The sequence below is a fragment of the Pristis pectinata genome, chromosome 6 (assembly GCF_009764475.1).
Source record: "Pristis pectinata isolate sPriPec2 chromosome 6, sPriPec2.1.pri, whole genome shotgun sequence".
Classification (NCBI taxonomy): Eukaryota; Metazoa; Chordata; class Chondrichthyes; order Rhinopristiformes; family Pristidae; genus Pristis; species Pristis pectinata.
The window spans coordinates 17,667,799-17,682,424 of record NC_067410.1 but is presented as its reverse complement, the minus strand read 5'-3'; the positions used below and the strand labels follow the sequence as shown (position 1 = coordinate 17,682,424).

Below are 14,626 nucleotides of genomic sequence, written 5' to 3'. Positions count from 1 at the left end.
GAGGTAGATTCTAAATGATCAATACCAAATACTGTTAAACAATGCAGTAGCCAGAGAAAAAGGAAAAGATGAAAGAAAATAGTAAAAAGCATTAAACTAGTGAACAAGAAAGGGCAGAACAAAATACCCTCAAAGAAAAAGGTTGTTAAAGCAAAGGACGTTAGCCCAGTGGTTCCAAGTTAGGAAACCAGCCATAAATTGTGGAACTGAATTCCAATTGACTGCAACCCACTAGTTTGCTAATGGCCCTCAGGGAAGGAAATGTCACACCTCTGATGTGGTCTGGTCAAAAATGTATCCCCACTCCCTTAGTATGTGGTTGATTCTTCCTGCTGTAAGGCAACCAAACAGAGACAATAGCTGTACCAATGTTGCTCTCATCACAACATTAAAAAATGAAGTGGACGCAGAAATGGTGACACAGTATCTAAAGAAAAAATAATTCAATATTTATTTGCAGTATAAACATGTGTTGTATTGGTTCAGAATACTATACAATATAGAGTTTTTCCTTCATAATCAGAAAGCAAAAACTACCCTCTACCAAGCTCATATTGAAACATGTATGCATCTCAACCATGTACAGCACAAAAGCTTTACAAATCCACTCAGCTGTAACACGATAACCGATGCATTTTCATAATCCCTGAAAAGTCCTCAGTGAGGTAAAATGCAAGATGATCCATTTAGTAATGAACCGATTTTCTCCCTCCCCCAAATAATGCCTGTGTTCTTGTAACTGTTAAACCCTCTTTGTATCTTACACGGTCACATTGACATTCCTCCACATAAAAGGCTATGAAAATTGGACAATATTTTAAAAAAAGAAAACAGAATACACAAAAAGAAATCGCAGAAATTTGGACCCCAAAAGCTTCGGTCATCAATACAAATTTTGTTTCTTAAGTCATTTCTAATACCAAGCATTTCAGTGGATTTTCAATACATTTAAAAGAGAACATACTACAAAACAAAAAAAAAATGCTGAAATAGGTTACAAGGTCAGCCAAAGCTGAAGTCTTAGACAATTTTCCACCCAGGCGTAACACTACAGTAACCTTCGTTTCTTTACAGCTCTATTTCAACTTTGTCTGGAACCTCAGAGTAGCAGCAACAGTTAAAAAGAGTTCAGTATGTAGTATGCAAGATAAGTGCTGGCATCTACAATTACTTCCCACTGACAGACTGACCTGGATCCGATTTAACCCAGCTGTTTAACATTAATCATTGCCTGTGACTGCGCACAGCCAGGGCAACCTCAAGCATGCTGTAAAGAAATTGGCTTAGGACTTCAAAAAGTCCATCTTCTTCAGCTTAAGCATTTAGAGAAAACAAATTAAATTGTATTCTTGCAATGCTAACTTTCCTACAGAACTCAAAGTACAGTCCAGGTAACATCCAGGTCTGTCCCATTCACATTTGCCAGATGCCTACTACAATGAAGTGTCCATTATCTCTGTGGAGTACCAGTGAAGTGCCATGACTCAAAGGCTTCACAACTGTGCAAACTGCATTAGGTCAACAAATAACATAGAAAACAATCAAAAATGTGATTGAACAATAACTGTTTGTACAACAGTCTGGTTATTAGAGGGAAAAATGCAGCAACCCTACATTTTGTAGAGTAAAGCTACCTCAAAATGCAAAACAAGGAGGGTACTGGGATGGCACCTTCCTGCAGATGTCCAAGTGCCCAAGTCTTTTCATCACATTTAGCCAACAGGTTTGTAGTGGGTTCATTGCCTGTCTGCGTGCTTGACAACATCAGATGTCACAGAATGTAACTGCACTCTGAAAACTATTCTTCCCATAAACTTTAATACCTTTCAAAACTGAAAACCCACTCTTCAGTGAACCTCAGTTTATTTCCCGATTACTATTATCAGGGTGATACGAGATAGCAAGCACGTTCTCCAAGCAGTGATCAGATTCATCAACCTGGTCAGACCAGTTTTTCCCCCAAGATCACCTGATAGCAAGCTTTTCAAATGGTTAGGATAAAGATTTGCACATGTTCCTTTCTTCATGTTGACTCAAGAGATTCCAACTGGAAAACATTGTGATTGGTAGGAGTGGTGAAATACAGCTGTTCTTTAGGAGCCCTGTTGTCACAGGGACTGGTAAGTCCCAGAGTCCTTTCGAAGTCTAAAAGCTGCCCCATGAAGTTGAAGTTCGGAGAGATGTTGGACTTTTTCCTTTTCACAAAATCATAAGCATCATTCAGTGAAAGGTTCAATTTCTGCATGAGATATGCAACAGTCACAGTGACTGACCTGCTAATCCCAGCTAAGCAGTGAACCAGTATGCCACACTTCTTGGATCGAGCTTCATCTGTCCCAAAATAAATAAAAATATTTATTAAATCTTGTATCCCATTTACAAAACTGTTCCACATTATTTAAGCAACGTTAACAATAAACTAGCTCAAGAGGTTCTAAATATTTCCAAAATTTTAAATATTGACAACTGTAATTTGCTAATAGTTGATCGATACTTGGGAAGCCCCAGAAGCAACTTTAAACTATTTTCTGTATTAGTCTCAATAAAAGACTACACAAAGCTGTATCTCCCCACCACTATAAAAGTGAATGCAGCCCAAGTACGCAAGCTGTAGGGGTATTAAAATACAAGCAGAGAAATACCATCTTAAATCTTTCAAGGTCTGATAATGTAATTAAATAATTCTATAAACTAAATGCCTCAATTATGAACATACACGAGGTACTGCAGGAATTGTACTTTTTATTCACCCAGTCTTACTGCAAGTGACTGCAAAGCCAGCCATTTAGATTAATTATCTAAATTTTAAAATGCAAGAAATGTCTGGATTTTATCATTCATCATCTAAATAGAAATGAAAAGGAAGGTGCACACTTCTAACCACGCAAAGTTGCATTGGGGGGTACAACAAATAAAAAGTATCCTTCCATGCAATTCTATAACTAAAATTATGGAAAGAGAGACAGGTAGCAGCTTGACTAAGGAGTAGAAGCAAAGGTGGGATAAATGAAAATGTGTTGTCTACTTTAAGTGGGCTATTTTTGGTTCAAGAAGGAACTCATTACCTTATTACCAATATTACTGTCTAATGTAAAAATATTGTACCCTTAGGGCAAAAAAATCCTTGCTTAATTTATTCAGATTTCTCAAGACAATTAAACTTTTAATAGTAATATAATTATAAACAGACATGAAATAAGTTCACAATAAAATAACATGGCTACTACTGGACAATATTCAAAAATTAGTATTTCTGTTGCCTCCAGTAATTTTCAAAGCCAGAATTCTATTATGCACTTCAGTACATTTGGCACTTTCAGGATGACATACTACAGTAAAACGCATCCATTAGATGGCAAGCATAAGAGCAATATATAAACAAATATACACATGCCAGAGCAATCAAATTAACTTCTGTGTTAAAGTAGTTGATAACGGATTGAATCAACCTCATTCAACTCTAAACATTTCCTACAAATGGAAAACTTTATAACAAAAGGAAGAATACGCTTACCTATGAAGGAAATAGCTTCAGGGAAAAATTGAGAAAGGTTCTGACTCCAGTGGTCTGAAATTGGAATCTGCTTGTACTTAAATTGCCCGTCGTTCTCAAACATGTTGGGAAGATTAGGGGTTACATTCAGGATATACTTAATGCCATACTTTCCCAGGACATCCAGGTTGGTTGAATCTTTGGCACAGCCGAGGTACAAGTATGGCAAGATCTGGACGGGGAAGGCGGGCTGATTATTGGGCAGAGGACTCCCCTCGGACTCGGTCGCACTGTTGGGCTCTCGATCGGCGTCGGATTCCCCGTCCGAGCAGTCGGAACTTATTCGCAGCCCGCCCAGTCCCAGCACGGACACGGGGGGAGAGTTGCTGGGGCAAGAACAGTCCAAGTTGGTCTCGCAGTGCTCGAGGTATTCGGTTTGAAACTTGTTGAAGCCCCCTGTACCAGCGAGGAGGGAGGAGAGAGAGAGAGAGAGAGAGAGAGAGAATATACAAGTTGTAAACAGGACGAGTGCAGATCTGACACTCCAGGGCACCAGCCCATTCAACACAACCAAACCAAAAGAAAAGTTACAAAGCCAACAACCCAAACCCAAATGTCATTTAGTGCCCCACTAACTCCCCCCTCCCTCCCCCAATAATATTTCTCCATTCATGAAAACTGGGATTTTACTCAAGCAAGACAACATGGCGGAGCCATTTTGGTGGAAAGATTTGTTTCGCTTCCCTCCCTCCTTGGAACAGTTCACTTCCACAACCCTTCAAGGTTCCCGAGGCGTAAAACTACTTTCAAAAAGAAAGTGTCCTGAAGGCGCAAGTACATTTGTTTTAAATTGGGGGGGGGGGGGGTGTGTGGGGGGGGGAAAGAGTTCCATTGCCCAAAATTGCGCCTCCCAAACCAATAAATAAATAAATAAAAGCCCGCATGGAATAGGATTGACTTTTCAACTCAGTTCCTGAGGAAAGTTAACCGGGCCGCTCTACAGAAGGGATGTGGCTCAAATGTTAAACAACAGCACAAACTGGTCCGGGGGGGGGGAGGGGGAAGATAGATTTAATTTATATATTAAAAAATCTGGGATAGATTTTGCTGCAAATCAGAACTGCGCACATCTCCCCCCCCCCACCAAAACAAAAATACCTTCAGAAAGTTCGACCCAACAAATCTTCCACCAGCAAATAAAACAAAATTACTTTTTGTCACAAATCTAAAGGAAAAGTTTGCAGCCTTACCCTCCAGGTAATAAGCCTTACAGCCATCGTCTCTCAGTTTCTGTAGCAACAACCCCAGGACAGAACTCGTTCCATTTTCGTGCCAATCGATCGTGCACTCGTCGTAGAGGATGACCGTGTCGGTCTTGCACCGCTTCACGAATTTCTCCTTGTCTTCGTTGTTGGGGATCAGCGACTTGATGGGCAGGTTGCCCTTCTTCAGCCTCCTGAGCATCAGCCCCGGGATGACCACATTGATGGCCGAGTCGATGTGCGAGGACTCGTACAGCTCGTGGGATCGGCAGTCAAGCAGCAGCAGGCTGGCATCCCCGGATTCCAGTTGCTCTTGGAGCCAGTCGACACTCTTGTTCATCGCCATGGCCGAGGTAGTACAAAAAAGCTGATTTTTCATGAGGAAAACCTTTTAAGGAATCGCCGACGGGGCTGATTTCGTCCTCTGAACTGCAGCGTTGCCCCGACAGCGAGAAAAAAGGCACAAGTCCAACGCAATCGTCTCGCGTGTTCCTTACAAGAGGAGCTAAAAAATCTTGCTCCAAAGACTGTCGTAATGAAAATGCAGAACCAATTCCACTGTAAAAAGGTACGGAGAGATGATTAGCAGCAGGGACCCCCAATTGAAACTATGTGTCCTATCTTGCTGGTCTTCATTCACCATCTCCCGTGTGTACAGCGCTGGTACTGAAGCACTGAGGTCAGCGCCACCGATTCCCCCGATGTGTTAATTTCCTCCTCCCTCCCAAACGCTCAACACACCGAGTTAAGGCAGCGAAGCCCTGTGACGCAACCTGATTGACAGTTCCCTCCGCCACAAGCGACCTCATGTTCCTGGCCTGCATCTCCGCCAATCGGCGATACCTCCCTGGCTCACTAAGCCAATCAGCGGCCAAGGAAACGGGTGCCGCCGCCTTCCCATTGTTACATTGATTTAGAAGTGTGTAGCAAAAGTTGCGGACGAATGAGAGGTCGCTAACGTCACGTTTCCATGGCAGCGGCCCTGCCATATCTCCTTGTTTGGGTTCAGAAAGCGCGGGGTTGGTGCGAGTCAATGAGTAACTCGCCCGTGCAATCTTATTAATGAAAGTACAGGAAGGAGACGTTAATCACGTTTGTGATATACAGTAACAAATCTTGACAATAAAACAATTAATTAACCTAATCTCTCAGTAACTTTAAGAAAAGTGCCCAGGGGTTCCTCTGACATTTCATTCAAGTAAGGAAAAAGAATGAATTGGTTGGCGGAGTTTAATGCAGGCGCACAACAATGTCCGCAGCCGAAGGGCAGATGTGCAAAACAAAATAGTTTCTAAAAATGATCCCGCTCAAGGAACTGGTGTCAGCATACTTGTTTCGACCCGTCTCCAGGGAGTTTCAAAACCGTTTCCTGCAACGGATGAGTATAATGCGATTTCCTGTAAAACAATCTGAAACACGATCCATAACAGGATTAGCAATTTGCCTTTAATCGGGTTATTTAAGTGCAACATTCTTGTTTCATTCTTTTAAACGGTATGAGCAATTTATAATTGCTATGGACTTCTCAATCCTCATTAAAAACATAGGTTATGCTCGAGGTTTACATAAAACATACTAAGTTGCTTTACAGCGTGTACAAAGGCTTTTTATACATTAATTGGGATTTGTTGGTTAAGATCAATATTTTGGTGCAATATAAATGTTTGTATTTTATAGCACCTTTACAGCCAATGTAGCACTTTGAAGTAATGTAAGAAACGTGGCAGCCAATTTAAGTTCACACATACAGCAACGTGATAACGGCCAGATAATATTTTATTAGTAATGTAATATCAAGATAAATATTACCATGCGACTAGGAGGAAATCGTTTGCTCTTCTTTGAAATATAGTCGAGTTTTTTTAAACCCACCTGGGAGTTTAGCTTGGTTTAATATCTCTTTAGATTGCCTTATGTATTTTATCATTAAAAAAACAAAGCTTAGCTGACCATTTCAGAGAGCCTGCATAGCATCTGATCCATGACAGATCCTTTATTGCAACCCAATAATTTGACCTGACATTTGGAATGTACTCCACCTATACCAAACAGAACAATGATAAAGTAGAAAGTTACAGGAGGAGATGAATGAACTGGATAGATAGGCACAAAAGTGCCAAACAGAAATCAGTCCAGAGAAGTGTGAGATCATGCATTTTGGGAAAGGCAGATAAGGCAAGGGAACATACAATAAATGGTAAGATGCTATGAAGTGTGTCCACAGGTCCCCAAGATAGCAAGACTAGTAGATAAGGTGGTTAAGAAGGAATACAAGATGCTTGCCTTTAATTGTCTGAGGTATGGAACACAAGAACAAGGAGATCACACTACAATTTTATTGAACACTAATTAGCCCACAGTTTCACTACAATATGCAGTTCTGGTTATCCCTCCACATTATGGACATAACATTATTGAGTACAGAAGAAATTTAGGTGGATGTGGCCATTAAATTTTTACTTACAAGTGTAGGTTGGCTGGGCTGGAGTTATTTTCTTTGAAACAAAGGAAAATGAGAGGAGATTTAATTGAGACATATAAAATTATGAGAGAACCAGACAGACTGAACAGGAAGGAAGTATCTTCTTTTATCAGGAAAGTCAAGAACTAAGGGATACTGATTTAAATTAGCTAATGCAAAATTAGAGGGAAGTTGAGGAAATTAATTTTCACTCTAAGATTAGAAAGAGTCTGGAATTTACTGCTTAAAAGAATGATTGGGACAGAAACACATGGCATATTTGAAAAAGAGCACATGAAAATTTGTAATTACAAGGCTACAGACAAAGAACTTGGAAGTGGAATTGATCAAAATGGTTTCTGTTGCTAGACCATAATGTTTTTTCCTCTGCATTGCCAATTTCTTTGATACATAGTTGGAAAATATTGTTTCAAAAGTCATCTTAATTATAAATATTTTAAACATCACAAATCATTGAAAATATTCTAAACATTGTGATGTTTTTGATATAATTAGCTGCAACAGCCAGATGTCAAAACTGCAAATGCAAATTCATTATATACTGCAGCTTAATGTAAGAAAACTATTACCTAATATAAATCTCTAAAAGTCACAATTCGTGGAAAATTAGTTATCTGACAATATATGCAGAGCCAAGCTTTTAAATTAGAATTCTATTTAAATAAATAGTGTTCAATGATCAGCAATACACTTCGTGAGGATGTGGTTTATAGTTTGTAAAGCCTCAACTCAGAGACTATATTTAAGACACAGAGTATAAGTAAAAAAGTAGTTCAAGTTCAGCACTGTTGATATGTAATTAAATCCACCCATAATGGCAATCCAACTCTCCCCAACATTAAATCAAAGCTACAATGAAAATGCTTTTGATCATAGTGATCTTTAAAGCCATTTCTTCACATAATCTAAGGTCTTAACATTTAGAAAAATTGCATGAATCTCCATGTGGCAGCCCTTACAGTCCAAGTTCATACAACATTTCCCCACCCACCAACTTCATCTAATACACGGAGCAGCCTCCCTGTACAGACAGACAAATTAAAGCCCTCTTTTGCCCTAAAGGGAAGAATTGGTATATTTGGCATTCAGACGAGACTTCACTTCAATACAGCACTGAAGAAGATCAAACTCTGCAGATGCATAGTACTGCCACGCAACTTCTTCAGGTTGGTACTGCCTCAAAAGGGCCTAAAATATCAGATTTAGAAATAAATAAATAAATTCAATTACTTCTGTAGAGATAAACCTTACAATTAGCTCCTCGGTATACTGCAGGTAACATTTTGCAAACGTTAATTAAGTCACCATGCTGCACGAAACCAATATGCTGCAGAACATTGATGCTAATCTCCATCATGTTGTGAGGTTCCAGTTAATGCACTGATAAAGAGAATAAGGCACATTGTTAATCCGCTCAAATATATTTTAATGGCTGAAAATTATCTTCTTCTCCTAATTAAAAATCAATTACAATGGGGTTCAACTCCAATCCAGCCAATGGACCGATGAGATACAACTTAAGTGAAAATTCTTCTCGACAAAATACAACATGATTTAAACTTAATCACTCAAATGCAAATAACCTTAGACACCTGATTTAATGCAACTTTAAAAGGAATTATAGGATGATCATAAAGGGTTGAGTGTTGCTTTAACATATGTAAAGGAGGTAAAATGAAATGATATACAATAAGTGGAAGGTAATAGCCTTTAAAGTGCCTCCAAAGCAAAGGTGGAGGACATTATTTGGATACGTATCTGGAAAATATAAATGCGGCAACAGGTTTCTCATATTGATGATATAAGCAATAATAATTCAGTACTTTTTCATAAATTTTGGTTTAATCAAAAAACAATTAAGTTTTCTTGCTGTGGCTCTACACAATTTGCTTCTTGTTTGCATTTTTTTTTCCCATGGTTGTATTCAAAATCCAGGGGTGGGGAGGATTGCATGCTCCACCATGCTCCATTGTTTAATTCCATTACGTTATGTCAACAAGAAATTATTGTTCCAGCCCATTTATGACAAGCAACAGCACATCATGCATGTGACTGCTTGCTTTTCTCAGTTGCCAGGAAACCTTCATTGCAAGGAAACTATCACAAGGCATAATTTTACCCCACAAAAGGGCACACTGGAAATCACAGCTAAGCAATCATCCATCAAGACGCATATTCCCATCAATCTTTTTGGATTGCAGTTGATATATTGAAGATGTGGTTCAGCTACCTTCGAAGCATGGAAGGCCGCAAAGTAGCATATTGCTATGTAGTCCAGAGGACATTTCAACACTCATGATGGCATCAAACCATTTAAGTAAGCCTCGCAAGAGCAAGATATCCTGGGCATTAAGGGACTGGATGAAGTCTGTCAGGTAACTATGAACTGTGGAAGACCTGCTGCCAAAATCAACCCGATTCAAGAAACTTTCTCTTGACTGACACATTTGACCACCCATTAGCAGCCATGTCTATATCACTCTTCCCATGACAACAATCTTCCTTTCAGACAATTCCCTCTATGGGCCAACTCATAGCTTATACTGTTTCAAGACTCGTCCAAATCTTGCCAAAAATAATGTTTGAATGTTCACTAACATAGTACAGTCATAAAGTCAATGAGAACGCATACCTCATAAATGCCTGGTGTTTCCACTATACTTTTATGGAAGTATATTAAGAATGAATTCAGGCAAGTTGTGCTTCTTCTAGGAATTACACTAGTGACAAGAATACATATAATGACTGACTGCTACATTCGCGATTAGGGCAGACTGAGAGTCTTCGATATACATAGAGCCAATTTCTTAGGCATGAAGGGAAGGTTGGTGAGGGTAGCGTTAAAAAATTAAACAAAAAAAAATCAGTAGATAAACAAGGCAAGGATTTAAAGAAATATTTCATAATTGTTAATAAATTTTCAATGCACTGAGAAAGAGATATTCCATGGAGACGTAATCTATGGCTACGTCTCCCATGGAATATGGGAGACAGTAAATGGGAGATGGTAAAAGATTAAAAGTATAGGTCTATAATGTTGGTAAGGGAGTGATAGACCCTGAGGATTAAGAGATAGTTTTAAGAACCAGCAATAAACAAAAATGTTAAAGCAACGGAGATAAACAATGAGAACAAGTAATATAATAAAAGTTCATAAGAGCTTGTACAAGTGTGCATTAAAAAATAGCAAAACTAAACATGGCCCATTAGAGGCAGAAGGTGATAGAAAATAATAGTGTGATTAAACAGATATTTAGGATTTATCCTCATGTGGAAATCCCAGTAAACAACTAGAAATAGTACAAAACCGAAGGTCTAATGAGAGTGATGTTTAAATAAATTAGTATTAGTAAAATGAGAGGCTGTTAAGAAATTAAGGGGTGTAATAGCTGGAAAATTCATTAGATCCAATTGCCTGCATTACATATTTCTAAAAGAGATGGCTTCAGAGAGAGCGAAAGAGATGCAATTGTAATAGTCTAAAATTCCCTGGGTTCTGGAAATGTCCCAGAGTATTGGGAAGTAGCAAGTGCGACAGAAGGATTCAGGAAAGGAAAATTAGAGAAAATAGAGAAGATAAATCAGTTAGTCTGACATCAGGTGTTAGGAAGATACTCAAATTCATTATTAAGCATAGGGTGCTTAGAAATCAGAATTAGACAATGTCAAAATGGTTTTGACAAATCTATTACATTTTTTTCTGCTTATGTAATGTGCAGAGTAGATAAGGGTTTCTAGTGAATCTAGTACACCTGAGCAACTCAAAAGATGCCATACAAAGTTTGTTGCATAAAATAAGGCTTCAGAGGATTGTGGATATATGTTGGCCATGTTAGAGGACTAGTTAGAAGACAGAAAATCAGCAGAAAACAATGGGTCTTTTCAAGTTCTAAATCTAGCAGAATGGAACTTCAGACACAAATTCACAGCTTCATTCACAAAATCCAGGAAGAGGAGAGCATGTTAGGGGTTTTCTCAAATGCCTTAATTGTGACCATCATTAGAAAAGGAGATAAAAATCCTATTATGGTATATCAAAGTGTCTCCCCCTGCTGCTTGCCACAGGGAAAGTCACTGCAAGTCATCCCAATCCACCTCCTCCCACTAGCTTAAGAGCTTCTCTTTGATTCACCGTGTGGATTTTATCCATCATGCAGCACAATAGACATGAACTTCATGGCTCAACGGTTCCCAGAGAGAAAAGGGCAGTATCAACGACTAAATATGGCCTTCCTTGACCTCACAAAAGTCTTTGACTCTGTCAACTGAGAGACTTTAGAGAATCCTTCACAAGTTTGGCAGCCAAAGAAATTTGTCTCCATTCTCCTTATGCAATGTAAATGACATGCAATGGGTTTAACCACAGACCTAAACCCAGAGCAGGCCAGGGTCAAGCAAAGCTGTGTCATCACTCCAACCTACCTCAAAATCAGGACTGTGGGGTTTCAAGCTGAAATGTCGACAAATTCTTACCTCCCACAGATGCTGCTGGACCCACTGAGTTCCTCCAGCAGATTGTTTGTGCTCCAGATTCCAGCATCTGCAGTCTCTAGTGTCTCCCAAAACAGGCACTCTACTCTGAATGCATCTCATGGCAAGAGGTTATCAGAAGGACAGAAGAAACATTTCAGGATATTCTCAAAGCCTCCTTGCACAAATGAAAACCCTCACTGACTTATGTGCCTCTCTGACCCATGGCATCTCAAAATGGAGAAGCACATCTTGGGATGGCACTAAGAATCTTAAATGTCTTTGTCAGAAGCACATACGAACCTATCAAAAATGGCAGCAGAAATGCACTAACTCCCATACAACACACCCACCTGGTCCACCTGCAACAGACTCTGGATATCCCACATTGGCCTCAGCAGCCTTCTCAGAACCAACAGAACTGGAATGGAAGCAAGTCATCCTTGACCAGATGGTCAAACTACGAAGAAGAAGCAATGATGGTCGCTCAGCTATTTATTCTTAAGATGAAAAGTTCAGTGGAAAACTGAATTGTTTGCAGGATGCAAAGGGTCTGCGAGGGGATATAGATAAACTAAGTGAAATCAAAGGTGGTGGTAGGTGGAATATATTGTGGGAAAATTAGGTTATTTACTTTGAGATAAGGAACCAAAGAGAATTTTGAGAGTATGACGTAGAGAGAATAGGCTACAGGACTCCTCAAACCTGCTCTGATGTTCAATAAGATCATATTGATACTATGCTTCAAGCCACTCTGGTGCCTCATTCCCTATCTTCTGATCCCCTTAATGCTTAAAAACCTGTCAAAAATTCCATCATGCTCATCCTTGACCACACTCAGTGACAGAGCATTCATAATCCTTTGGGATAGAGAACTGTAAAGATTTACATTCTTCTGCATAAAGAAATTTTCTCCTTCTCAGTCCAAAATGCCCAACTTCTTATTCTGAAAAGAATGCATGCAGTTCTGCCCTCTCCAGCTGAAAGAAACTGCATTTACTTTGTCAATCCCGCTAAGAATATTGCACATCTCTATGAGGTCACTTCTCATTCTTCTAAACTCCTAGTTTAGGCCAATCTCTGTTTATAGAAACTCCTCAAAGCAGAATCAATCTCGTGAATCTATGTCACACCGATTCAAAGGCAAGCACGTTATTGCTTAGCTATGGAGATCAAAATTGTTCAAAGTAACCTAAATATTGGCACACCAAAGCCTTTCAATCTCCTCCTTACTTTGTAATGAAAACAAAAATTGTTATAAACACTCAACAAGTCAGGCAGCATCTGTGGAGGGAGTAAAACAGTTTCAATTTGGTGAAACTTCATCACAATATGTTTATATTCCAACTTTCTAATCAAGGCCAACATACCACTTGCCTTCCTAACTGCTTGTTTACCTGCTGTTTATTTTCTGCATCTCATGAACCAGTAATAAAGACCTCTCTGGACAGCAACATTTATTAAGTATTTTTTTTGGTTCTGGGGAGTTCATCTCCTTCTCGAAAAGAGAACAAATGGCAAAGTGTTCATCAACAAAAGGCCTATCACACCCTGATTTGTCCAAATTGTGGGCTTCCCAAGGGTTCAGAGTATGGCATATGATATTACAGTTCCCTCATGTGAACTTGGAGCTGTTCACCAGAAAAAAAAGTTCCCTGAACATGCAAACAGTGTGATCTCCTCCAAAAGGTCCTCATGGTGAACACTCTGCACCTGCAAATCTCATTTGATTTATCCACTCTGAGGCATTTTTAAACTTCTGCAGTAAACAAACAAATAGGTCTTGGGGAACAGACACTATCCCCTGAATTCACGAGTCCCCATCAAAGTTCACAAATGACAATGCTATCAAGTGGCACTTACCAATAACATGCTCTCTGATGCTCAGTTTGGGTTTTGATAGGACCACTTACCTCCAGACTTCATCACTACCTTGGTCCAAATATGGACCGAGAGTTGAATTCCAGAGGAGACATGAAGAAGCCCTGGTAAAACTGAAAACAATGGTTTATGTCATACTTCACACAAAGAAAGATGGTTGTGGTTCTTGGAGGTCACATTATTCTAAGTTCCGGAGTTCTTTAGGGCAGTGTCTCAGCCTACTGTCTTCTGCTGCTTCATCAATGACCTTCTCTCCATCATAAGGCCAGAAATATTCACAATGTCAATTCCATTCACAACTCCTCAGCAAATGAAGTAGCCCATGCATGCAGTAAGACCTAGACCTTCGGCCATGGGTTGATAAATGCCACAGATGTGCTGGACAATGGCTACTCCTACTTTTGAAATTCAATAGCAGTTCTATCACCATCTGTGGTTACCATTGACCAAAGCAGCCACATAAATATAGTGATAACTAGAGCAGATCAGAGGATGGTATCCTGTGAACAGTGACTCATCTTTCGATACTCAAAGCCTTTCCACCATCTACAAGGTACAAGTTGGGAGAGTGACGAAATGTTCTCTCCACTTGCCTGGATGAGTACAGCTCCAACTCTTAAGAAGCTCAACACCATTTACAACAATGCAACCTGTATGATGAGCACCTCAACGATGACCCTAAACATTCATTCCCTCCACCACCAATACACATTCGCTGCAGCTGCACCAACTACAAAATGAACTGCCAAAATGCAATTGCTGAAGTACTCCGACAGTTTCTCTCCAACCGACAACCTTTCTGCGCTCCTCTCTGAACTTGGTTTGATTCCTCGACTTGATAGGAATGGTGCAGTGAGGGGCCTGCTGGGCCATGAGGTTGTGGTGGTTTATTGCTGCTGCTGTATGGTCCACAGCTCCTCATGCACGTCCAGTTTTGAGCTGCCAGATCTGTTCTGAATCCACAGCAGGTCTACAGATGTATGTTGGAGAGCATTCTGACTGGTTGCATCACTGCCTGGTATGGAGGGTTTAGTGTGA

At 39.7% G+C, this 14,626-nt stretch overlaps 1 protein-coding gene across 1 annotated transcript; it reads right to left on the bottom strand.

The window, feature by feature from the left end:
* Nucleotides 1–434: 434 nt before the first annotated feature.
* Nucleotides 435–5,488, bottom strand: dusp7 (dual specificity phosphatase 7). The gene is made up of 3 exons (XM_052018834.1): nucleotides 4,744–5,488; nucleotides 3,515–3,949; nucleotides 435–2,331 (listed from the first exon to the last, which is right to left on the bottom strand). The coding sequence occupies exons 1-3, from the start codon at nucleotides 5,132–5,134 to the stop codon at nucleotides 2,024–2,026; spliced, it is 1,134 nt and encodes a 377-aa protein (XP_051874794.1). The 5' UTR covers nucleotides 5,135–5,488; the 3' UTR covers nucleotides 435–2,023.
* Between the last annotated feature and the right edge of the window lie 9,138 nt (nucleotides 5,489–14,626).

Bases quoted from the DNA above. Each gene is read 5' to 3' on its own strand.
- dusp7 (XM_052018834.1), bottom strand. From the start codon at position 5,134: ATGAAAAATCAGCTTTTTTGTACTACCTCGGCCATGGCGATGAACAAG. The intron at 3,950-4,743 runs GTAAGGCTGCAA...TCGCTGGTACAG, and splicing joins TAAGGCTTATTACCTGGAGG to GGGGCTTCAACAAGTTTCAA. The intron at 2,332-3,514 runs GTAAGCGTATTC...ATTTTGGGACAG, and splicing joins TGAAGCTATTTCCTTCATAG to ATGAAGCTCGATCCAAGAAG.